Source organism: Calonectris borealis, chromosome 7, assembly GCF_964195595.1.
Source record: "Calonectris borealis chromosome 7, bCalBor7.hap1.2, whole genome shotgun sequence".
Taxonomy (NCBI): Eukaryota; Metazoa; Chordata; class Aves; order Procellariiformes; family Procellariidae; genus Calonectris; species Calonectris borealis.
In genome coordinates this window covers 28,912,584-28,939,669 of record NC_134318.1, presented here as the reverse complement: position 1 = coordinate 28,939,669, position 27,086 = coordinate 28,912,584, and the positions used below count along the sequence as shown (strand labels likewise).

Here is a 27,086-nt window from a genome sequence, read left to right as displayed (position 1 = left end):
ACAGTTTTGAGAACACATGCATACCATGGGAAATACATTGCAGACAAGACTGGAGCTACCCGTTACAGCCAAGAGACAGAGCTCTGAACACAACAAAGTCTGCTAAAAGGAACACTCAACCAAGAGACTGCCACTTAAGAGGCTCCCTGCAGCAGCAAGCTCAAGTAGTTGGCCATAGGCCTGGTGTCCTGCCTCCAACAATGCCCAAGATCTCAGAGAAAGGGAATCAAATCCTACAGTTCAGAGCTGCAGAACTGGGGTAGGAATTTCCTTCTGGCGTTGTCAAGTGATTAATTCATGCCTGAAGGCAGGAGACCTGTTTATATCTAGTCTTGCTGCTCAAGTCACAAGAGGGATTGCCACCTCCATGAAGAAGGACATGCTTTTGCCTTTGCCTAGATCTACATCCGAACTCTCCATCCTACTCACCTCACTGTAGAGGGAATGGTTCCCAAAGACCAAATTAGAAATCCAAAAACAGTCATTGTGCCAAACTGATTTAATATGAACAGGCCAAGAAAGGGTTCGCCTGAAGACTAGAATTTCCCCTGCGACAGACCCCAGTCTGTCACCTCACCAACCCTTTTTCCTTTGAATTTCAGGAAGAAAGCAAGGCATTTGTGTTCCTGATTAACCAAAGGACATATAAACGGGAATACCAGAACTGATGCTTTAAAAAGAGTAAGCAAAGCCATCTGTGGATGGGATGGGGAAACAGCACAGCAAAAAACAAGCAGGAGAGCCTCAGGAAAAGAGAATGAGCAGCCATCTGAGGAAGGGCAACTACCTGTGGACCATCCCACAGCAGTGAGTGAAGGGAGTAGAAGGCACACATTTGCATTCACTTACCTGATGTAAGCACAGCTCAGAAAGCTATTTAGTTCACTGTTGGACAAGTTTTGGATCAGTTATTGTGATTTAAAACTGTGTTCAGCCAAGACAGAGATGCTGAGAAAGAAACCCAAGTCTGAAAGGAGCAGGGAGCCTCTTTCCCACAAAGCCTGGAGAGAGTTTCCTTGGCAAAAAAAGATACTTGGCATGATGAATCTGTAGAAAAGCAGGGCAGGAGAGGGGATTCTGCATCCATGGTATTATGATTATTCTGCCCACCAAACCCTTGAAACTGTTATCAGTGCCAGGATAATATCGCTATTGCTTGTCTCTTCTGTTACCAGAGATATCCACCCACTTCTCTGTGACTGGATAAATCCAGTTTAAATGCCTGGGTGAAATAGACTCCCCACACTTCTTGGAGTCAGTTACCTTTTCTTTCAATCTAGCAATTCCAGTTCTGAATCCATTTGCTCCCTTCACCCAACAAACTCCTTTTGTTATTAAATTAGAGGGTCTTAAACTTGTTTAAACCTTGGAGTTCAAAGCTGTGAAGAGAATGATCTTCTACAGAGCTTGTTTTAGAACACAATGCTAAGAAGTCTGCTTGTGCATCTTGGGCCAAGCTTTTACATTAAAAGCTTTTGTTGAAAATATTTAGCAAGCTTTATAATCAAGAACTAGACCTGCAGGTTCTTATTTCATTTATCTACTTCCACATACAAAAAATCTGAGCACGACAGGACACAAAGCCAAGAAGGACTGATTTAAACAGGAAAGCATCAGTAGAGATCAACTAACCAGAGTGTTCAGTGCTATATACTGTAACTGTCAAATTACACTTGCTGTTTAAGAACAGCACAGGGAGCCCAAGTTTTAAAGCTCTCCCTCTTTGGTGACAATTGCTCACGTTCACTCACTCAATGGCTCTGAAGAGCCACCAAAGTGGATGCAGATCAACATACGCCGAAATTTGAAAGACAGCAACTAATTCTTGCCCACCCCACTGCACAGACAGATGTAACCTAGCAAGGGTCCCATGGAAGCACATACCAGAGATCAAGCAGCAGCAAGTTAGCAAACTTCAGCCAGCTGCTTATGATGGTAACGCTCATGCTGGCTCTCAGAAAGAAAGAGCACAATGCAATAGCACTAGAGGCAAATACGGATTACTAACCTGCTCAGCAGCTGCCTGGCTACCCTGAAAGACTCCTCCCCACCCCTCTGCTGAGGGCACCAGCCACACACCTCCACTCCCAAGCCACACTCATGAATCCTCTACCTCCCACCTCCCCAAAACTTGCAGACATCAAAGGCACCTGCCTTGAACACCTGAAGAGCAGGGGGGCCTGACGGTCAAGAAATGCAACTCCGTATCTTCCCCTTCCATGCACTCCCTATTTTTTTTTCCCCATCCCTTTGAAAAAGGTGGCGGAGATAAATGGAGAACAAAGAAACAAGAAAAAGCCACAGCTTTGGCCAACACCCTGCCTATTACTTAAGGGGGAAGGAACTCTTCCGAAAGAGGAGGAAAAAAATGTGCTCAGACACAATGGCTCAAAAGGCCAGGCAGCAAACCGGGCCACTTTGTACTGCTAACAAGGGAAACCTAATTACAGGAAGAGGGCAAAGAGGGACAGATAAAAGGGATACAAAATTTCAACATCTGTTGCCATAAAGGGATAAGAAGTGGGGAAACGCAAAGTGTCAGTTTGGTGTCAGTGACGGCGTAAAGCCACTTTCAAAGGGCTCAGGAGAGGGAGAAAAACCGAACAAGAAATTAGAGGGTTCTTAAAAAAAAAAAAAAACACAAACCACCCCCCCCAAAAAAAACCCAAACCAAACCCAAAAAAACCAAACAAAAGAAAACAAAAAAACCCCCACTCTGCCAAAAATGCTTTCAAAAGCGGGGAGGAGATGGACAAAGACTGGGTATTTAAAAGGTAGAGGATCTGGGGTGGCTTGCAGGGCACAGTTAACTTTGGCTCAGTTTTCACAACAGCTCTCGTGCCCTGCATCTGTCATGTTGTGTCACAGGAAAGGACAATGTAGGACTTGTGCGTTCGAAGTGTGTACAGCATGAGGACTACCATGTCAGACAGATCACTGGTCCATTTCAAACATCGGGCTTGGCAGAATAGCTCCAAGAGTTGCTGCAAAGTGACCTCTGGAATATCCTATCTTATTGAGAAGCATCCTTGAGGCAGGGGCATTTGTCACCTGAAGACATGCAGACCACCACAATAGGTTGGGGAGCAACAGTTCTCCGCAGGCAAATGACAAATGCTGGCCTTGAAGCTCTTCCCAGCGGTGCGTCACCCTCGACTCCCAAAGGATATAGGAGGTGGGAAGAGAAAGAAAGAGGAACAGGATCTGAAGAAAGTTTCCTTTTCTCTTGCTTGCCATTAACTGGCTGTTCTGCTGAGCCACACACGAGCACTGGCAGATGAGACAGGAAGGTCTGAACAGAGAAAGGCAAAAGGGAGCAGAGGTACCTGACCTGCAAGAGGGGCAGCTGCTATCATATCCCTCACTGGCACAGAGGGACAAGGCGACTTGCAAGAGGCCAAGGAGTCAGCAAGGCCTGATACTTGATGCAAGGACACAGGTTAGTACCCAGTGGTCCATACTGCTAATCGTTGTCCTTTCCTGTGCAGACCTCTAATCACCTAAGTTATTCTCAGCCCCCACTCCACACACACACCTTGATCCTGAGTGGCAATAAGTGCACAGCAACTTGCCCACATCTAAAAACAATCAGATGGCACAATGTAGCATCTGTGGGATGAGATATGTCCTCCAGAGGTGCAGCTAGCCAGCTTCAAAAGCATAAGGAAAAAAAAAAATCCTCCTTCATTACAGGAGAAAGGGCCAGGTGTAGCAGCAGCTGGAATTTCAGCCATCAGAGAGTGTCTTGGCATTATGCGGTCATTCCCCTGCTTTAGACTCCCCTTGACAATTGCTTGTTGCTGCCTGTTGCGGCTTTGATCCAACGCCATCATCTCAGCAGAGCCAGAAATGAAAGACAGTTGTGGGGGTGGGATGCAGCAAGAGGCGTTTCCTTTCCCCACTAAAAGTTTCCGCGCTGCCAAACCCAACCAAGCCCTTTTCAAAGCCCAGAACATATTTCCAGGTGAAGACATTATCCCCTTCCTCTTGGAGGGATGAGAATGGCTGCCCCAGGGTCAGGGAACAGCGAAGGTCATAAATACGAAAACATACCATGACCAACAGCTACAAGCACCAGTCAAGGACTTATCTGGAACTAAGAAGATCAGTACACAAAAGGTTATTTAAGCTTTAAATCCTTTTGTAGCATGTTCCAGCTCTCAGCTGTTGGGGAAAAAGACCACCTACCCCAAGGGAAGAGAATGCCACAGAAACTGCTGCAATGTTACTTACACACACCCCCGCACAGAAAAAAACCTGCTAACTGATCTTGGACAGCACTAAAGATCTAAGCGGTGCTAAGGATCCTGTAGTTTTAAAGAACATGTCTTAAGCACTGCTCTATCCTGCCTCATTTCTTTGACAGAGAAGTTGCCTGGATTTTGCTTTTAGAGATAATGTCCTTGCCACGTTCAGCCTCCGCAGGTCAGACTCTGGGGCTCTTTGTGGCCACAAGGGAGGGGTAAGCAGCAAACTTGGGGGGTCTGGCTCTGTCTGCCAGATGTTATCAGGAGACATTGGGCACAGGAGGAGCTTTTCGGCCCTAGGTAGCTCTAAGATTTTGAGTTTCCATGCCACGTTCCCACTTCTAGAGCCTGAGCAGGGAGACAACGTGCACAAGCCTCAAAGGAAGAAATAACATTTCCCTACAAGATCGCTTCTGGCAATCACTGGAGCCTTTGAAAATGAATCCAAAGCTCTGCTGGGAAGAACAACAGTTTATGGAGAAGTCAGAACCTGGAAGGACAGCTCTGTACTCCCTTGTTGTGAATGATCACATGAAGCTTCATGTGCTAGTTTCCCGGCCGTGCTCCCTACTCAGTCTCCTGCCCTGCACGTGCTGACGAGACTCCCAGCTCACACACAGGTCCCCGGAGAGGAAAAGACCCAGTGGCATGGTGCATTCCAGCTGTGACAGGTGAAGAGGGAAGAATAAGTTTGACACTCCAGCCATTGCAACAGAGGCCCAGTGGCCTAGGTTGCCTTGGCTTTTTTATTTGCCTGTCACTCAGGCTTTGACGTTATTGAAAGATCAAACTCCGTTGTGCCTGTTCATTACCTTAATCCTATTTTCTACACAGCTTTATTATCTCTTCAGGCTTCCTTGGGAAAGGCTGTCAGAGAGGCTGGGGCAGGGGGGCGAGGGTTGCCTATCTCCTCACCCCTGTCAGATGCCTCTATTCAAGGACAGCCAGAAGACTTGATGGGCAGGGGTATCACAGCACAGCCTGCATCCTTCTGGGGTACTCCACAGGCACCATTGGACTAGGCCACCAAGAAACATACACCATAGCTGAATGCACTGGCACTGTCTTTCCCGCTCTAGCTTGTCTTTTGTGGGATACATCCTTTGCAAAGTCTTTATTTTTGTTACTTCAGAGAAAAACAAACTGGTTTATATTTGTATTTGATGCAGTTGGCTCAGACAATCTAAACTATCTAAACTATAGATTAGAAGGCAATTGGCCTCAGACCAGTGCTGCATCCACACCAATCCTCCTCTACCTCCTTTCCCCAAATACAGCTCTGCTGACACCCCTCAGGCTCTTCTGCCATTTCCCCCCTCTCTCCCCTCCCAGAGCCCACCAGCTCACCTCAATCCTGACGGCACTCCCTTGATAATCTGTGCTGTGCCACTCCTACCCAGAGCATACCAGTCCTGGAAAGCTGAGCTGCCGTTCAATAATCCTGCCAAATATTTGCTACCTGTCCATCACTACACAAAGACCCCCAGGCTGGGAGTTTCAAATTTGTTAGCGGTTGAGTCTCACGTCAGGATTTGAGCCCAACATTTCTGCAGTTGCTAAGGTCAGCACCTTCACTAAACAGGAACTACTCAATGGCCCCAAATCAGAGGCCACAGCAATTAACCTCCTCAATGCTTATTAAGACAGAGAGAAGACAACATGCCTAAGTCACTTCCGTAGATAACCTGTCACCACCCCTCACCTCCCTGAGCTACCAGAAACACCAGCCAGGACAAGATGACTGCGTTTGCCTCTCGCTTCTGAGCACCACAGACAAGTGGGTGAATGGGAGGATGCAGATCACCTTCCTCGCCCCTCTGGCTCAGGCTGAAGCATCAACTGAGACAGATGAAAAGGAAGGTGTAACAGGCATATTCTGACTGTACATGGGTAATGGGAAGAAACCAGGATGGCTGTGCCATCAACTAGAAAGGCTGGGAAGAACCACCCCCCACTACCCTTTCCACTCCAGTTTGTTCCGTCCCCCACCCCATCCCACATCTCATGTTTAAACATCCCTTGCCTACATGGACTAAAGGAATGATTTTACAGCATCTCCAATATTGCGTTTCTCATTGTTATTCACTTTTCTCATCAAGTCCCTCCCTGTAACCTAGAAGCTCACTCACCTCTCAAGGTCCCAGATTCTCAGCGGTGAGGTGTGTCCACAGCAGGCTGTCCCCGTCACAAATGAGCTGTTCAAAAAAAACAAGCAAACAAAAAAACCCACTTAATAATCCTGACGTTCTGAAGAAATGGTGCATGAGCAAGACAGAGAAAACAGGTTACAAGACAGTCTTGAACCAGAATTCAAAATCTATTTCAGCATGTTCCACTGCATTTCACAAGCGGCAGCCGCAGCAAAGGGAGAGGTGCTGTAGAGTTCTCAGTGGCTGAGCTTCCCACATGCAGCAGGTCACAACTACAGAGAATTGGCAGGACATAAAGATGTATTTGCATATGCAATGGGAAAACCTAAAACAGGAGCAGCTGTAAATTGCAATGACATTTTCAAAACAGTTAGTACAGCACTCGGCGTGTTTCATATACAGTCAGCGCTGTAAGCTGCGGAAAGACCCCATGGAAAATTCCCCGTTACTTCCTACTTCATGTCTTACTTCTGGTTGCTGGCAACTTCTGAGCACAATCATGAATTGGCTGCAGCATCACAGGCCTAACGAATCACAGAATAGAGGTCTCCAGTCCAGCCTGCTCAAAGCAGGGCCAATTTCAAAGCTGGATCAGGTTGCCTTCCCCAATGCACTCTCTATTAGAGGCAGCACAGCTCTCCTGCAGCAATATTTGGGCTCAGTTCACATTCTCCAGCAGGGTCCATTCCAAAGTCCTCTTTGGCGATGCTATGTCCCTACTGCACACGCTGGCTCCAGAGGTCACTGGCCTCAAACTAGTTGATAAGACAGGAACAAATCCTTAAAATCAAGCAGCAGGAACAGGGCTGCTGTGGCTTTCGACACCACACTGCTTGTTTTGTGCCAACTTCCTATTCTCAGTCCAAACAAGAGAAAGCAGCTCATATAAAGTTTTCTAAGTAAGTTATAAATGACCTCTCACAAAGCCACATTTATTGCAGCTACTGAGAATAAAATGCCAAAACTATGTTTAAGTCATTGCAACAAGGATAGCACAAATGCAGAAAATGGAGCCTGCTTTAAATAAAAGCCGGCTCTATGCTTTGCCTAAACGTCTTTTGCAGCATGACATGGGGCTGGCAGCTGAAAGAGGAAAGCAAAATAAGGAAACAATGTCATGTCAGTAAAAATAGCAATTTTTAAACATTTCTTTGATCCTCTACAACATTCTTCCTTTGGAAGTCAGAAGGTGTCTCCAAGCCTCTGCTGTACCAGGAAGGGATTCTTGCAGCGTCCTTGACTTTTGTGAGAAGCACTACTGCTAGGGTTGCAAGGCACCCAGCAGCAGTGATGAACACACACTCAACTGAGTCAAAGCCGGAGAAGAGCCATGTTGAAGCAGGGCCAGAACTCAGGACTCCTTCTAGTCCTAGCTTTGTGGTTTAGCTGAGCAATTGGTTTCTCCAAATCATAAGGCCAAAACAGCACTGCCAATACACTCTGCAAAAGAGACAAGCACATAACATCAAGCCATCTCAAAGAGCTACGGGAACCAAGGAAGAGCTACAGCTACCAAGGCTCTCTTTTTTTGCTGGCTTTATCCCTTCTACCCAAACTCACATACCTGGAGGTGTCCACAAGTCCTGTGACCCTTAGCTGCCCTTTAGGGCCAGACAAGGCCTGCAGCACCAGAGCTATTTCAAATTCTCTCCAACCAGGCTGTCTTACACACAAAATCCCAGCTTCACTGGCAGTGCAGATGCAATTGGCCCAATGCACCTGTAGCACAGGGCTCTCTGCACAGATGCTGCAGGGTGCTCACATTATTCTCCTCCGCGGAAGTCCCTGACCAAAGTCTGAGAGTCTAAGGAAAAGCCAATACCTGTTGCTGTGCAGCAGCCACGAGGACCACGTAAGAAAGCGTGCAGCATTTCATATTTGGAAACAGGGTTTCTGCTCAATACCTGCCTTCTGTCCACCACAGTGCAGGACAAGGCGGAACATTTCCCTTATGCCAATGTCTCCCAACTCAGAGGAAAACAAGCAAGAGACACCCACGATGACAGCTCACCAGTCAAACCCCATGTCTGGAAAGCAGCACTTTGGTCAGAGAGTCCCTCAGCTACAAAGCTAGGTGTTGGGTTCTGTCCCTCCCTCCCCAAACATAATCCATTAATAACTACTAAAGCCAATTACCTTGGTTAGAAACATAATAGCAGTCAGGGAGTCAGTCAAGCAGGCAACTGGGTGCTTAAGACTTTTCTTTTGGGGGACAAACTGACTCTGTCCCAGCAGAGAACGCCCTCACGTGGGAGACAGGCCCCTTTGTGCAGAAGGTATGCACAAGGCTTTGATGGTTGCCACAGGTCTAAATTAGCATGGAGGCACACCAACAGGGAAAAAAAGGTGGGAGGAACAGCAAGGTCTAATCCCCGCTCATGCTGTCAGTTCTGGACTTCAGCTTTCCCTCCTCAGTCCTTACCCCCTACCCCTCCAAAAAAAAAAAAAAAAAAAAAAGCATTAGTTGAAGAGATTTCTCTCCAGCATCGCATACAGGCCTCAGGGCCACAAACAAGTCTCTTCTGGGTAAAGCTGATTCCATGCAGTCAACAGGAATTTTGTCTCATACTTCAGCAGGATCAGGTTTGCAAGCCTTATCTTTAACAGGCTGGAGCCCATTAGCAAGCAAAGATAAGACTTCTCCCAGAGGAGTGGGGCACCTTCGCTGCCAGGAGTACAAAGCAGCATTCACAAGACGTGCACAAGAAGTGGTGCCAATGAGAAATTGTCAAAGCCTGGGAGTCTGGATTCCCAGGGGATGATACAGGGCCTCTCACCTTGAGTCTGGTCTGCAGGCACACACCTTCAACCCCCAGGCCTCTCATAATGGGGAACCTCGCAGAGGTGACAGTTTCACTCCAAGCCAAAGGGCAACACAAGTCAGCTTTGGTAGGTCTAAAACAACATGCAAATTGGAGCTAAGCATGTAAAGCTTGGCTCCGAAACTTCTGAACCATTGTTCAGCAGAACTGAAGCCTCCTACCAGGCTTGCTTCTTTCAGTCTACCTTCAACAAGGCTTTTTATCTTAGGAAGCACAGAGCATACATCAAAAACCTCCGACCTAGAGAAGTGCAACCTCTTCACAACTGCTCTCACCAGCTGCACAAGAGAAACAACTCAAGCTGAGTTACTAGCTTAGTGAGTGTCATTTATTTTGCCTACAATGCTTTCAGAAGTCAGAGACTGAGGCGAGACTAGACTGGGAAGAGGAGAGCACAAGATACCCTATATATATTACCGCAGGGATCCCATATTACCCATCCATATATTACCCATCTCTCTGAAGTTTATGATACTACTGATGTACACAGACACTGACCAGATGCATCTACATGCTACATAAAAACTGCTATGTCCAAGCTTCAGATGGCCTTGGAGATGCTTAGTCCCTTCCCCACTAAGCTTTCCTCTGCCCTGTGGAAGCTGCTGGGTACCATGACTACAAGATCCCTCCAAAAGGCTCCTCTAATGAGAAAATGAGCACCATTGCAGGGCTTCCATAACAGGGCATTTTGTTTTCACAGGGATCCACCAGGAGGTAAAAACAAGCAAGTCAACATAACATTTCCGCCTCTGCTGTACCAGGAAGGCGAGGATTTTGCAGAGCATTGAGACACATGTACTTCATACACAGCATGTTTTTGTTGCCCAAAGCAAGGCATTTTCCAACTCATCTGATACTTTGATGTTCTCTTTCCCATTTGAAACTCCCTGCTGAGAAGGAGGAGGGAAAGAAAGAAAGAAAAAAAAAGAAAAAAAAAAAAGAAAACTGCTTCTCCTGAAGCCAGACCTTCTCTATGCTACGGGAGAGACATTTCATTAGAGTTCATCCCCCCACAATAGAAGCTGGACCACGGGATGAGAGACAACACACACCCTGGCAGTGCTGTTGGAAGAAACACAAGAACTTCTCTCCATCTGACTGACTTGTGGTTGTTGAAGATCCCATGGCATTTCTGGCAACAGCAGTAGTGCTCTGGCTACAGTCCAGCTGCAGTGATCCCAAGCCTGCTCCCAAGGTGCCAACTACACAGTTTCACCCCACCTGTAGCATCCCTTTTTACCCCATCCTGGACAGAACATTCCAGATGTGGATGAATCAGAGGGAAAGAGGTTGCTGCCCATCAGTCCTTTTGGAAAGATGCTGTTTCTCATGAGGCTTGGAAACAGTCTCAGCTCCAGACATAGAAGTCCTAATACATACCTTCCGCACTGTCAACTCAGCCTTTGGAGCAGGCACTGCCTGAGCTCGGAATCCTGCAATGCAAAGTCACTCAAAGAAACCTGTGTGAAACAGGCCCTTTCCAACCTCTTCTCTCTAAACTTCCCCCATGCCCCAGGCTTGCGCCCTTCCCCTGTACTGTAAACAGATTGCTTCTCAAGTCCTATTCTGCTCTTCGGGGATTTCAAATCCAGAATCTGCTTGACACGTGCAAGAGCCTGTTCCTTCCTCCTCGCGTGCTCCCCCGCCCCCTGGAATTGGACGTTGTTGTTCCATTTTGGAGACTATTATATATGGAGACTCATCGGACCGGGAAACAAAGAAGTTATTACTTGACAGAGGCCTGCAGCTGGGAATGTGGAAGGCGGGGGGAGAGGAGGGGGAGCACCGAGGGAGACAGGACGGGGGGGCTGGTAGCAGCGTTATGAAAGCGATCAACAGAAAGGACAGCTCAAAGATGGGAAACATCTTTTTTAAAAAGTCTCAAGTGAGATGAGAAAAGAAGGAGAAGAGAAAGCAAGTCCAAAACGGAGAGCAGAGAAGAGAGAAAGCAGTTGGTGCCAACAGTGCTGTGGGTTAAACACACGGGTCTGTGGGTTTGTGTAGCCTTTGATTCAGCACTGACACGCTTTGGCAAGGGAGGCCACCGGAGCTGTCAAATCCTTCACCAACGTGCCCATCAATTGTATTCAGCTCTCCCCGACCCGCACTGGCATTTTAATTACTGTTGGGTAAACTAATTTGTACAAATGAAGGCAACTCTGCCTAATAGAATATGCAAGCTCTCTGACCTCTGACAGGCGATGACACAAGATACAAAGGAGGCAGAGGAAGGCTTTTTATCAGAGCCTTATTACTCTCTATTACTCCAATTAGTTAAGCTCCAGTGCTCCTAATTGGGGGAAAAAATTGCAATTAAATCAATTTTTGATGGGCTGAAAGTGGGTTACCGAACCGCCCTGCCTGTGAAACACTGATATTATAGCAGCAAAGGTCAAAGTCTTTGTCGGCACCTGTGGGGCCCCCACCTCCTCTCTCTAAGCCCCTCTGTGCCCCCCCAACACACACACGCAGCTCGCTAAGGCGAATCATTAGAACATGTCATGTCTTATCGCGGCCGCCACCATCCTGCTAACCTCATCAGTTGACATCATTATGGAAGGTAACTCCTCCTGCATGAATACAGTGCCAAGGTCACACAAACTTGAGAGAGCCCCTGCTAAAGAGCCCAGGAGGCTGAGGAGCAGATGCAACAGTAACAACATTGTGAATGGGAGAGGAGGGGGTTGGAAATTCAGCGGACGGGGTTTCGGCACCTCCAGCATGAGGCTTTTCCAACAGACCAGATACATACAAAGGGAGGGAGACTGAGATAGCATGGGGAAGCAGGTGCTCCTTCCCCAGGGGCATTTAATTTGCAGGAAGGGGAAAAAAAAAAAGCACAGCATCAGCTTAGCATTTTCTTCTCCTGGCCTGTATCAGAAATAGTGTGGCCAGCAGGAGCAGGGAGGTGATCGTGCCCCTGTACTCGGCACTGGTGAGGCCACACCTCGAATCCTGTGTTCAGTTTTGGGCCCCTCACTACAAGAAAGACATGGAGGTGTTGGAGCGTGTCCAGAGAAGGGCAACGAAGCTGGTGAAGGGCCTGGAGCACAAGTCTGATGGGGAGCAGCTGAGGGAACTGGGACTGTTTAGCCTGGAGACGAGGAGGCTGAGGGGAGACCTCATTGCGTTCTACAACTACCTGAAAGGAGGTTGTAGTGAGGTGGGTGTTGGTCTCTTCTTCCAAGTAACAAGCGATAGGACGAGAGGAAATGGCCTCAAGTTGTGCCAAGGGAGGTTTAAACTGGACATTAGGAAAAATTTCTTTACTGAAAGAGTGGTCAGGCCTTGGAACAGGCTGTCCAGGGAAGTGGTTGAGTCTCCATCCCTGGTTTTTGGCTCCAGATTAAGTCTTTCCACATCCCTCCAGGCCCATGTACCATGCTCCTCCCGCATCCTTGCTATGCAATGCTTCAGGTCCAGACCTTCAGTGTAAGGAAAAGAAGACAAGGTCCATCAAACTGACTTAAATATTTTCTGTCTGTGTTGCTGGCTGCTGTTCTAGGCTCAAGGGTACACACACTTTGTTAAAGCCTGGTTTCGGAAGCCTGCTGGCAGTCTCCTTAGGTCCCTGTACTACTCCAGACACAAAGAGGAGCTTCTAGAGTGCACTGGAGCCAAGCTTATATTTGGGCCCAACTGCTTGCATGCATGTAAAATAGTCTTGTATTTGGACTGAGTAACAGGACTGAGATCACCTGAGCAAGCAGAGACCCACTGCAGCATAGCCTCATCTTTGTTCAGCAGTGAATAAATAACATTGCCAAAGAGAACCAGCAACTGGAGGCAAATGACCAGGCTTGTTCCACAAACAGATCGGAAAGCGCTGGCACGTTTGCTGCTGCTTCCTTGAGCCTCGTGTGCATGCCGCAGTGTCCTTCAAGGCATCAGTCAGCTCAGGGTTGAACTGTGCTCCTGATATGCATTGTAAATTGCACACAGAGAAGGTACAGAAGAGCTCTGCCACTCCACACCAGGGACTCAGCACAGAGAGAAAACAATATGCGTAAAGACGACTGCATGAACTCTGCAACGTTTACAACCACTGCTGCTCCAAGAGGAAATGCTGTGCTCTGGCAAGGAGCACCAGTGACACAGGCACAGACGGACAGACTAATAACTCATTCACCTGCTGCCTCAAGCGGACCACTAGAAAGTGGTCCCCAGAAAGAAGGCATTTGCATTTTGTACTGAAGGACACTGCAGAGACAGTGACGTCTCACATTTGAGGCAGAACTCCAGCGCATTTCATAGAAGAAATGCTCACGTCATTGTCTCCCATGTCATTTAGTGCATGCCTCAGGCTGGAGGGAACGTCAGCTTCACCACTCCAACACTCCGCCTTGGCCTCTAACCTCATGTCTTCCTGCAGGCTTCAGAGACCCACAGGCTGGAGAACAGAATAAGCCTTTAATATCCCAAAGGCCCAATTCCCAGCATGGTAGACAGATTACTCCTACTCTAGCAAGTTGCTTAGCAGGTACCCAACCTAGACACCTCCATCTTGCCTTCATTGCTTTGCAGTTTCACCCCACGTTGTCTGCCAAAGTCATCCCATAACCTTGTTCACTGTCCCTTCAGCAGCCCTGCAGCAGGTAAGTTTTGTGGAAACAGGCAGCCAGATATAAAACATAATCCCTGTTTCTGGAGAAAAACTGAGCTCAATGACATTAAGACAAAGATTCCAGACAGGACAGACACATGCACACAGACCTCTTCCACAGGAAAATATCCTTTATTAGAAATTAGTAAGTCCACGCACAGAACAGTCCTGACATTCCTAGGGCTGTCTGCATCTAAATATCACCCGCCTTTCCCCAATACTCCACATGACACATGCTTTTAGGGAGAAGCAAAAGTCCAGGACAGGACCACACTCAGATTAGCTCTATAAAAGTTGACTGAGGGTCCTGGGTGTTCCCGTACAAGAGGGATATTCAAACAGTGCTTTTCACAGGGCTGCTGTCATTTTTCAGAACCTCAAACAGAATTGCCTTTGTGGCTGCACAAGTATTTCTACTGGGTTGATATCAGCCCTACTCCTTCATTAAAGGGAAACCCATGTTTAACCCATGTTGATAACTCGGTGTAAAATACTTATTTGCATGGTATGTCCAACACTCTTCATCATCCTTCCTCACTCCCCAACCTCTGGGCTTGCCAAGCATGGAGCGGTTGTTCAGGACAGAGCCCTCTGTACGAGAACTCCTGCAGACCTCTGCAGGAGACTCCTGCAACTCCTGCAGCTCTCTCCAGACCAAACTTAATCCCCAACTGATGCTCAAGTTATTTCTGTTATTACAGGAAAAAAGAGACTCCTTAACCATAGAAGAAATGTAATTCAGCATGTAACTCCAGCACTGGTCTGAACAACACGTACCAAGCATCAAGGGGGGCAGAAAGCCCATGCCAAAACCATTGTGCCTTTGCATGCTTACCAGGCCTTTCTGCAAACAGAGCTCTCTTTGCAGACATCCACTGGGCTTACATCTTGGAAGCCGAATCATAAAGAAACATGACTCTGCTGAGTCACTTATGAGTGTAAAAGCTGGGCTGTGCAAGAGATACAGTTCTCTATTCCTACCACAGAAAGCTTTCGGGGGGGGGGGGGGTGGGGGGGGCGAGGAGAAAGTCTAGGGACTTCCAGGTCAGTCCAAGAATAGGTAGTTAAACACCACTACAGTACGGTTATTTCAGCTTCAGCTTATCAGTAACCAGAACAAAACCTCACAGGACATTTTTAATTCTCAGAAGCTATAACATTAGAAAGGCTAATAAAGTTGCTACTAAGGTTACATTTGTGTTTTGAGGAGTTTAGGTTTTTTTGTTTTTTTGTTTTGTCTTCTTTTGCAAGTGCAGGTGAAATAACCACAGCTGGTATCTGGACTTCTTTAATTACGCTATGCATTCTCCCTTCCAACATCACTAGGGCAATCTCAGCCATCTGCAGCGCCTTCATCCTATGCCCTACTCTTGCTCTACTTCCCAGAGCAGCCACTCAAATGCAGATGGGCAAGACTCCTGCTAAGTACCCATCAGACAGCATGCTCTACCTCGAACTGCTGCACATGCTGTCTGCAATACAATGCAAGGGAATTGCAAGGTAACTTCTTAAACTCTCCATCTTGAGCAAATCCACTGGCTTTTTGGAACCAAGTGAAGGGAAGAAACAGGTATTAGATACTGGATACCATCTGCTCCTGGGATAACGCAGGGCACCTACAGACCACCACACATCTCGGGCAGATCTCTGAAGGCCTGGCACTCAGTTCTCACCCACCTGCACACCCACTTCAAGTCTTCACACCCAGCACCTATCCACTCCCTACTGGGCTCAACAGTGTTAGCCTTCCCCCTTGCCCCAATGGGGAAGACACCCTGAGCCTGACCCTCACCCACTTCCCCAGATCCAGCAGCCCCCTCGAGCCCAGTGCTCTGGGCCCACACACAGCCTTACAAGAAGCTCTGAACTCCAGCCCTCACTTTCTTTTTCTCCAGCCCTCGCTTTCAGGTGTAAAGCTCCAGCGATTCCTTTTTCTTTGCCATTTTCCCTCCCTCCTCCCTCTCCCCCTAGTCCCACCAACACTTTCAGGCCACACAGTGAGCCGGGAGGTTGGAGTACACGAGGACCACTGCAGCAGTCGTGCTGTTTCAGGCCCCCCCTCAACTCAAGACAATTTCTAAGAGCCATTTCTTATCCTCCCCTCCGTGAAATGATTTCTGTTAATTGCCTGGTGGGAATCACTCATAGGTGGGGGAGACTCTCCCCCCACACACACCCTGGCCCCTAATTGGCTTATTGAAGTTTTAACAGGGCTTTCACCTGGAGAAGCTGGTAATTATTCCCTTCATTCCCCTCTTGCTTGTACCTGTAGCTTCACACTTGGGGCCTGCCTGGCTCCACGGGGGGGACTTTGTTCCCTCTAACTACAAGCCCCACACAAATGGGCCCAGCAGCAGGAGAACGCAGCAAAGTGGTAATTTTCAGCCCGGCGTAATTAGCCAAGGTTCTTTCAGCCCAAACTGTTGAATGGGGAGGAGGCTGCTGGGGAGGGTGCACCATGTGGGAATGGCGGGATGGGGGCTGCTCTCAACAGGCGGACAAAGACCTCTCGGGGGCTCCGATCCGGGGCGAGCCGGAGGAGGCGGTTGGAGCCTGCCTGGCAGAGCCAGAGCACAGCCAGCGGTGGGACACACGCCAAGGAGGTCAGCTCATGACAAGCATCTTTCCCCCAGCCCGTGGAACAGGGCAGTGCAGGATGCCAAAAAAGGGGTAAAGGAGAAAATAGATCCAGTGATGCACAACAGGAGCATGTGAAGAGGTGCAATGCATGACAGATTCTTGAAGGCCTGGTGTAGCCTACGCTCCCAGGGCAGGATTTCTAGTCTAGTACCTTTGCACTGAGATTAAGAAAGGCAACAGACTTGGGGAGAGGAAACTGGACAGCGCAGGTCCCAGACAGGATAGCAAGAACTGTGCCAAGGACAGAGTGAGAACTCTTATTACTGAGAAAATCAGGGAAGAATCATTCATCTCCTCCAGCATCTGCCCCTAAAGTCAGGCAACAAGCAGAACCAGGAGTACAGCAATAAAGGCTCCAGGTTCTCTTTTTGCTGAGCCATTTCCCGTTAGCCAAGCAAAACTGCTTTTCATAGTGGGACCTCACTTATTCCAGCTCCCTTTCTGCTACAAGCCTTTGGTTTTGTAAAACCTACCAGGAAACCCGCTGCATGTGGGTTGACCAAATCACTTGACTCCCAGTGTGCTGCTCCTGTGTCGCACCAGATTGGCATCAGTTGTCCCACAAGCCAGAAAGGGGCATCCTGTGGCACAGTGCCTCTGTTGATTCTCAGGACTTGTTAGCATCTACACTTTCTTTGAATTATCACCATTGCCTTCAGGATAGAAATCCTTGTCCTGGCTGGTCAGCTCCAGGGATGTAGACAAGTTAAACCTGCTCAGCTGACTTGATGATCACAGCTACAGTGCAATGGGTTTTTTTGTTTGTTTATTTGGGGTTTTTTAATGTTAAATTATATTCTGAAAAAACTCATCTTGTGTCCCTTATGATTGCAGCACCCTACTGGAAAGCAAGAATTGTCACAATCTAAAAGCTTGGTCCTTATTCTGCAATGAAGACCAAATGGTAAGCAGACAAGTGAAAAGATGCCCACTACTTTCATCAGAGCACCAGTTACATTAGAGTGCTGAGCAAGCCCTGGGAGATGATGCAATCACAACAATCCTGACAACAAGGAAAGGAGATCCCCAGAGACTCGATATGTAGCAAGGAGACAGGCAGCACAACCCCCAGGGCACAGACCTGTAATTTCTGAGCTGCCTAAAATACACAACTGTGATCCAACGCTGCAGCAGGTTGCAAACTGGAGAAGTAAGTGGCCTGATTCCACCCCACGATACTCTGGTTTCTCTTCAGATCATATATATCTTTCACATTTTACTAAAGACTCCCACAGAAAGGTCCATTTCTCAATTTCAATCCAATTTTTTGCAGTCTCACTCAAGCTGCTTTAAGTACTTGCCACAGAGATTAGTTCAGCTAGATACTGTGTGCCTTTGGCTCATCAATGCTCGAGACTTTTTCCTTAAAAGCAACCTTTGACAATTCTGAACAAAATATGCTTGCCATGAAATCAATGCCAGCATCTGAGACGCAGACACCAAGAATAAATATAAGCAGACCCAAGTTGACCAGGCCAGTTTCAAGACTATGCAGGGAAATATAGTGAACGTTCCCAGCACCAGTGGGAAAAGATATGTAATGTTGCCTATGCTTACACCTCATCACAAACCTTGCAGTGTCCAGGGTTGCTTCTTATTACAACCCCCCACCCTACAAGAAGGGAACATGTAAAACTGATGTAAGTAAATACTCCAACTGTCATTGCTTTGGACGAAAGTCTAAATACATGCCCATGTGCAGAAAATGCTTGAAGAATCATGATGCAAAAGAAGAAAACCTCTCCTATTTTAAAAATATCTCCTTTCTATTTTTTAAGCTTCAGGACTGCCAAGGCCAATCCCAATATATTTTCAGACGTGACTGGCAGAGTTTTCAGTTAAGAAGTATTCTTTTAAAATGTATATATATATAATGACAGCTTATCTAAACTTTTCCATTAGAACATATGACAGAAAATGACTTTTCAATAAGCCAGCAATCCGTGCATGCCAGTGAGGTCAGGGGGAGGGGAGAATCCTTTCAGGTTTGCCAGAACAACTAAAATCCAAGAATGTTTCAGTTTAAAAGTAGGGGTGGGAAGGAATCGGTTTTCCTGGTGCCACAAGCCACGAATTATTTTTGTCTTATTCCTTTTGCCATACACACACATATATCAAATTCAAACTTCCCAATTTAAGAGAATTTTGAAAGAAGTGATCAGGGTGGTGAGGAAGAAGAGGGCTTCTCAACAAACATATACTTTTGTCATCTTCCCACAAAGGGCAGCAGTTCTTTCTCCACATCATGCAGAGGCAGGAGCTGTACTTGTTCACGCTTATAGGAAAAAGAAGCCAAATCACTTAAAAACAGAGTGCTTGATCTTCCTCCTCTGCTCTATGATATTCAAACAATTTCCAAATTAAGTCTAAATGTGTTGTTCAGCAGTGGAGAAGGAAATAATGCTCAGAGGGTTTTAAGAAGCTAAAGACCAGGAAAGGTGAAAGGGGAGAAGTGTGTATATGTAGCACATGCTGCACACAGAGAGGTCCAGGACACTGAGGCATGGAAACACAGATGCTCTGTGAAGGAGTCAAGCAAAGCCTCATCTGCGTTTAACTCAGCCATGAAATGACTCCTAGAGCTTTCCTGCTCTGATCATTCCAGCCCTGACACGGACATGCTTGCAACAACCTCAGTTCACTTGCCCTTAAAGCTCTGGGCAGCTTCTCCCTCCCCAGCTCGCACTCTATGCAATATGATTTGCTTCAGGGTTTTCATGCTAAGTGTTTGGAGCATGTCAACTGTTTGCCCCTGAGCAACCAAGAATCTGAATTAAGCCCCTGCTCTCCATCTGCAGATTCAGGGCATGCTTGGTTGTGAGCAAGCACCACAGTGAGAAATAAAACCCGCCAGTCAGGCCAGAAAGCCCCAGCCCTGAGAGGGAAAGACACACAAGATTTCATTAAACAACCAAACAGACAACACACGTCTAAGGCATAAGGCTGTTTAGAGGCCACCTCCCACGCAGATCCTGAACTACCCAAAAACCCACTGAAAAAGTTTTGCAGGAGCCAGAGCTCAAACCATCCTGATATCAATATACAATAAAACACAGGTTCACAGCACAAGTTATCATCTTCAGTATCTCCAACCAGGCTGGGCTGCAAGGCAGGCCAAGAACTACTGAATTCAGTGATAACTGAGATTAGCCAGATAAAGATAGGAAAGGGATCAGGCAAAATAGATGCTGTAGAGATAGGGAAAGGACAAGGCAAGAAGGGGAGGGATAATTTATTATGATACTTAATGTCAGTATATTGGAAAAAAATGACACAGAAAATGGAGTAGGAGGGAAAGAATTGCACTGGAAAGGACTGGAAAAAAGCCCCTTCAGGCACACGTCTCCCAAGCCTGCAATGGAACAGAGGATTGCCTAAAACACATCGTCCTTTGATGTCAAGAAATATCTAATAAAGGGATATGAAGTACCGCACTGCCCTCTGCCCCTCAGTAAGCTGCTGTCTAGATGAAGCAGAACAACCTGCTGGCAGTCAGTCCTCCAACACTTCAAGGAACAGAAGTCTGGAAGCTTTAGATGCAGAGGCAGCTTTGTGGGCAGGAGTGTGAAACCACAGGTTCCTCCTTTCCTTTCCATGGCCTGCCCTATTCCCATGCACTCTGAGAGTTTAGGAAGTCTCATCCAAAAACAGTTATTAAAAGAACCATTTTTACTTGGCAAGTCAAACACCCACATGAAGAAATGCCAGAACCAAGCTCGCTCACGTCCTCCACTGAAATGAGCATATTACTAAAGTGTCAGTATTTGATTCTGCAGCAAGTTAGGAGTGCCCCAGTCGAAGCTGTCAGTGATCTTTATCATGTGGATACATAAGATCCAATTACATGACCATCAATTCAGGTTAGGCTGCATCTCTGTGGACTCCAGTCAGAGGCTGCACTGGGAGGAAATTATAAGCTTACCACATCTCAGGGACGCCTACATGTCAAGTCCACGCTAAGTAACAACTGGCCAGCAAGTACTCGCAACAGTCATGGTTTGCTACTGCTTTGCACACGGCCATTGCTAGTAGAGTTGGGGTTGCTTGGGAAAAATACTAAATTCGTAAACAGAGCAGAGGGTATCCAGAGGGAAGAATCATTCACTGAATACCCCCATAAGACAGTCAGGCAAAAGGTTTAAAAATAGAATAAAGTGTTTCCTCCTCAAGACACAACACTGAATTGGAAAGGAGCCTACGAAGACCAGGACATTAACAGGTTCAGAAAGAAGAGATGAGCTGCTCACACAGCTAGCCTCTGCAAATATGAAAGAAACACTGGTCCGGATGCAAAACTCTAGCCAGGGAAACCCTGGAACTCCCTGAAAAACCTGGAAACTCTCCATCACTGGAGGCTGGGAAGGAACAGGCAGGAAAGGATCTTTTTGCGCTTGTCTTGTTTCTTACCCTTCTCCCTAGACATTTACTACTGACCACTGCTGGACACCAAACACTGGGGTAGATGGATGCTGGACTGACCAGAAGAACATGAGAAATGCCCACCTTGGTCAAGCCATGGCCCAGCTAGGTCACCATTTTGTCTCCAACAGTGGTACTAGCAGATGCTGTTTAGGAAGAACATGCAAGCTTGGCAACTTTCTGTGGTCATTCTCTTTGTACCGCCCCAGCATCCACAATTGCCGTATTAAGGATTTTAGAGAGTGTATCCCCACCTAGTCCTTCATTATGGACCTGCTATCCATGAATTTGCCAAATCCCTTTCAAAACTGCTGGCATCATCCACCTCCATAACCTTCTGGAGCAGGAAGTTCACCACACATTGGGTGAAGAAATACTATCTTTTGTCCATTTTAAAGCAATCTCCTAGTAATTTCAAATGTCTCTAGTTCTACTATTGTACGATTTAGTGAATAACACTTCCACATTCAAGCTTACCCACCACCATCTTACTCTCCGTATTTCTTTTCAGACTGGTTTTACCAGAACTGCCTAATGGAGGCAACCACATATCAGCACATCAATAATGTCTACAGAGTGTTTGACTGGGACCAAATATGGGGAAAGACCACAAAACCAAGATACAAACTAGTAACGCAGCCATTTCTTTGGTACAGAGAAGCGTTCCTCTGCTGTATCTCTTCTTCAGACCTGGTTGGTTAATTGCCCCTTCTGAGGCACGTTAGTTAATTGGTTGCTCCAAGCTTTGAGGCTTCAACCAGTCTCAGTCACTCCTAGACCAGCAGGGACCCCTATCACTGGCTTCACTGCGAGAGCTAGAGAGCCAACATGGATATGAGAACCATTAGGGTCTCACAAACCATAGTTTGGGAAGCAGAGGACAGAGCCATTGCACAGTGTGAACAGTACTGTTCACCTGAACTCAATACTACTAAAGTACCTGATATTTTCCACCACATACCAGGAGCATGAAGACCTTGCTCTGCCAGGCTACAAACTTATTTGAAGTGGTCTGCACACAATCCATGTTCCCAGATTGCTCTGAGACCATCAGAAGACAGATGCTAGAGAAACATTATTGCTTTTCTAATTTCTGGAGCAGGCTCCCTTGCTTCTCCACTGTCGAAGAGGAGGAAATCCAGGGGGAGTACATGGAAAAGGAAAACATGCTCTAGGCCACATGTGCTAATCAATACTCTGTGCAAGACAGAAAAGAAGCAAAAGAAAACCTGTTTCATCAGACAGTCCTGCTCCATCACCATCCCTCATTAAATCAGCCTGGACAGGCGAAGCAGGTCACCGAACAAAGTGCAGGTGCAAAGCTCAAGACAGCTGCACCAGGAGGCAGGGTCCAAGCACAGCAATAGTAGCAGTTGCTGCTTGGCCCAGCTTAGTCTGTAATTGCTTCCTCTGATCAGTTCACTTATTTTTTTAGTCTTTTTTTTTTTTTTTTTGGAGGGGGGGTAGAGGTACACACACAGATGACCACCTGACTTCTTTTTCCCCTGAAAAAAACAAGCTGTTGGGTTCCAGTTTGCAAGCCTCTATCCAGCCCCCACACTAATAAATCTCTGGGATTATCAATCACCTTGGTACAGGTCTCTCTTCTCAAAGGAAATGGGCTCTCTCTCTTCATTAGCTGCCCGTGTCTACCAACCATAGCAGGGCCTCATTTCAAGTCCTCTTTGATGGACGGTTAGACTTAGAGGAATATGTACCTCAATCTCAGAGGAGAGAGAATGAGGATTTACTAATTAGACAGGGCAATGCACATTAAAAGCTGGCTTTAATACCTGGCCCCAAATTAGCCCTGCATCTGTGAAGTGTCAGGATGCCTACAAAGCAATAAGAGTACATCCCACACGCAGGCATGTGCGGAGATAATGAATGGAGCATCATGAACCCACAACACCTCTTTAGAGTTGCAGGAAGTGGTTGCAGTGTTTGTGCTTTGTGCAGGTGGGAGGGAAGGTAGAGAAGACCTGACAAATCCTAGATAATGAACCACAAAACACACTACAGGCAACACTACACTGAGAGAACAGACTTTCCAATCTGCCTTCCAGTCTGGAGCAGTCTCACACTATTCTGAAAAGAAACCAGAGGCAACGGAGCCAAGAAGAGTCATAGCCACACGATTCTGTCCACACATTTCCAGTGTCCGATCCCACTCGCAACAGAAATGCGCGACGCCAGCTACTCAGGGAAGCTGAAGCTTAGCTACAGGCAAGAGGCACTCTGGCTGTATTTTAAAGCATATTAGCACACAAGCCAGGTGCAGAATGGCACACACTGAGGAGAAATTCCCATTCTTCAGAGGAACCAGTTTCCCTTCAAGCGTGACTATCTCCTCCTAGTCATTTGCTCCTCTCCAAACTCCAGCCTCTCTGGTCCTGCTCCCATCTCCTCTCTTACCTCCCCCAGTGTTTCAAAAGTAGTTTGCTTTACTAATCTAGAGCCAGACTGATGCATTAGCTCATTTTAAACAGTCTGCCAAGCATCTTTTGCGAGAACTGAAGTGGCTGGGATGGGAGACATCATCCTCCTGATGTGTGCCAGACCTAATATGGGAAAAGCCCATCTCTGAGCCATGCTTTCGTTTTTAGTAGTATTTTCTCTAGGCCTGAAGATATTCATGTGGCCAGTGCTACGCTCCGTGTCAGAATGCCAAAATTCAGCAGCAAGGGTTAAATCAGAGATTTACATTTATGAATTCTGTAAATTCGTATCATTTGCAACCTCATCCTGGGCACGGGGATGACAGAGCCTGCCCAGGATGAAGGCACTGCTGCAGTAAACATCCTCCCACTCTGCTAGGAACCACCTTCTGTGCAGACAAGCCCCTTCCTTCAGCAGTTTCCTACAATCTACATTCCTATGCTTATATATTCTCCCCCCCGAGCTGGAACAGGAAATTTTGTAACTGTAGATTGGCAGAGCAACATACGTTGCATACCACACACCTGAAGCAAGTCTGCTTTTCTTTTTTTCTTCTTTTTTTCCCCCCCTTTCCTGAGAGCACTGACCGATAAATAATCCAATCCGTGCTTGCAAAAAAGAAACTGTCTCTTCCCACTCCTAATCCAGAGATGCAATGCAAAACCTTGTCCCTTGCATTCCCTCTAAGTTATTCTTAGCACCCATTTATACGTAAAGATGCATATATAAAGAACATCCATGCATGCCTATTTCTCAAGTTGGCACAAGCTATTTGGACCACAAAGCTATGCACAAGCCCCAGTGCAGCCACAAGATGTTCCATGCTGGAAGTCAGCCATTGCCTTCTCAGGGATATATCTAAATTCCTGTTGGATACAACAGCTCTAGTTAGAGGCAGAATCAGACAGACATGCCTTGAACAAGTGCTTTGCACAGCATGGACTTGATATGCAGTGTAAAGCAAGCTTGACTTGACTCCACTGATCTTAATCATAAAACATATATCCCTATGCTTCAAACAAACTAGTGCATTTCGGATACAGTCTACAAATTTGATTCACCAAGTACTAATATCAGAAAGTTAGCATCACCTGCAGCCTCCTATAAACTTTTTCGTTTTCTTCAGGAAAACTAGGAGTAACACCTGACTTCATGTGCACACAATCATCATTTTCTTCTCTTAATAAACAGAGAACTGGTGCTTTATTATCATTCCTCTACCCTGCAGCAGTCTGAACCCTTCACTCTGATAAATTCAGTCCTTTCTCAGTTCTCTCCCAAATATATTTTTTACTTTTAGAAGAACTGAGGGCAGGGGGGAATCCCCCAAAGAGGCCCAGTGCTTCCCTCCTTGTAATGAAACCCTGTAATGGAATGCCCTGCACTCCAATTAGGAAGAAATGCTAATTTTCTCCAGTTGAGCACCCCCTCTAGATGTATCTAATTTGTTTCACTGCTTTCATCTCTCCCCTCCATCGCATTTTCATTTAAAGGTTATGATCTGTTTGTGCCCTTCATGCCGCGCCCTGACAAGACACCCCTATGAGAGGTTGCAGGGGCCACGTCGCCCTTCCTAACCCCCTTCCCAAACAAAAACCAAAGTTTTTTTCCCTCCACTGCCTCTTTAAGAAATGCAGAAAGATGAAGGGGAGGAGCAGGGAATCGGGAAGACAATAATTAAAAATAAAAAGTAAGCCCTCTTGCCTGTTAGGTTGTTGGTTGTTTCCAACAAAAGGTTAGAGACCTTTGCACCATGACCAACACCAGTATGACCAGTGCAGGCCAGCTGGGAGAAACAGCATTATAGAGCTTTGCTACTTCTGCAGATCCATTTTAGGAACAGCTACCATGCAAGAATACCCTTTTGCAAATAGTTTTGAGATGCTGAATTGTTCAGCTCCTTGCAGGGGTGGGGAATACATTCTCTCCCACCTGTCACAGAGAGAGTCTGGCCAGAAAGGACAAGGAAAGTTGGCTTAGCTGAGGAGAAGTCTTAGTAAAGCTCTTCCCACTCCTCTGTAAATTGGTTATGCCTTGTTCTGGGAGCCTGTGTTTTGATAAGTTCCTTCAGGAGAGCAGAGGCTTGAGCTGGGTAGCATGGGCTTTGGAATAGCTCTTCATGGCATCCGTAAGTTTGTGCTGCCGTGGTTCTGACTGGCTGTGGGCAGACTTGTAAATCCTCAGGGCAGAACCCATCTGGACAAGACACCTACCCAGAAGGGCTTTCTACAAAGGCTGTAGCACATATGAGACAGACATCCAGACCACCATGCTGATGCCACACCACTTCTCACAGAAATTTCAAAGAGCATTTTCACCAAAAGAATATTATTAAAAAAAAAAAAATTCCAGCCACCAACCTACCTCTGTTTCCTCCAATGAGGCCCCTTTGCAACTTGCCCCAGTATTCTCAAACAAAACAGTATCCCTGGAGCTGAACCCAGGGTCTTCCCTACATACACACCCTGCTCCTAAGCCAAGACATTCGTTACTTGCGTTCAGCCTCTCCCTCCCTTCACTTCAATTCCCTCCTTCAATCCTTGTCCGTTAGAAAGGAAATCCCTGATGTACACTCTCTAGACACAAGCTTCACCACACATCTGTTGTCAACATCCTACAAGCTGAAAGCCCCAAAGAACCTCTTTGGAGGCAATGCAGCTAAGTGGTCCCCAACTGAAATGGCATGGGAACTGCCGGGTTCCATCTGTGGCACAGCCTGGAACAACTACCCTCTCAGAAAAAGGAGAGGAACAGCTGGATACGTTGCCCAGGCTGAGCATTGAGCAGCCTGTTCTTGGGCAATAAGATGAAGCTGGAAAAGTACGGCAAGAGTGTTTTCTGTTATTAATAGGCACTTTGCTAATACTGCCAGAGATAGCCAACTCCCTCTCAGTCATTTCCTGCTGCAGCCCCTGAATTCTGTCAGTCAGAGAGCTATATGCTCCATTACAACCTATTTCCTCTCTACATTTGCAATGCCTCCAAAAGCTTTTGCAGAAAGTCCTGATGATCCCCCCTCCGCAGACACGATTCCCTCCTAACTCGACTTTCTGGGACCACAAATGGGGAGCGGGTAGGAGGCACACAAAGATTTACTCTTCATAGATAGCACCCTTGCCCTTCCCTCCCCCCCAGGCCCCCTCTCTATCTGGTCCATGCGAACAAACCCCGAGTGGGAAAGGGTATTCGGAAGAGGCCTGTGTCTGGGCCAGCCGCCTTTCACCCAGAAGTTGCCTCTCCCCGTTGGAAAATACAAGCATTGTGTGAAAACATTTTAATATATTCATGCACATTCCTATAGCTCGCAGGAGCGAGCGGGTCCCAGCACCCTCCCCTCCCTGCCTTCCAAATGATTTTCATAGGCAGCGATGCACTGGGAATGCCACCTGTTTTCTCGAATGCCCGCGAGTATGTAAATTGTGGGAATATGCGGGCCAAGCGCTGCGGGTTTATTGTGCTGCAGAAAAGATTTTACTAATTACTTGCCTAAACTGCAAAGCAGTACGCCTGCTTTTTTACAAAGCCGGAGAGTGGGGAAGGTGGGGGTGGTGGGAAGAGGAGGAGGGGGAGGGAAAAAAAAGAGGGGGGGGAAGAGAGAGTAAAGGGAAAGAGGGAGAAGGAGAGGGAGCGCAAGGGATGCATTTCAAAGTTTCTCCAGCAATTGGATGGGGGGGAGCTGGGCCCAATGTGAAATCATAGAGGTCAAAGGTGGGTCTCCCTCTCTTGTGAGAAAGTGGTGAATCAGGACGGTTTATCAAACGAT

At 47.0% G+C, this 27,086-nt stretch overlaps 1 protein-coding gene across 2 annotated transcripts in view; it reads right to left on the bottom strand.

Annotated features, from left to right (window-relative positions):
• The window catches only part of FBXW4 (F-box and WD repeat domain containing 4), a 63,860-nt gene that overhangs the window by 9,659 nt on the left and 27,115 nt on the right, over positions 1-27,086 (bottom strand). For both annotated transcript variants that reach the window (XM_075154890.1, XM_075154891.1), the window contains one exon: positions 6,377-6,442. In XM_075154890.1, the coding sequence (XP_075010991.1) occupies positions 6,377-6,442 (66 nt within the window). The remainder of the gene's footprint in view (positions 1-6,376; positions 6,443-27,086) is intronic.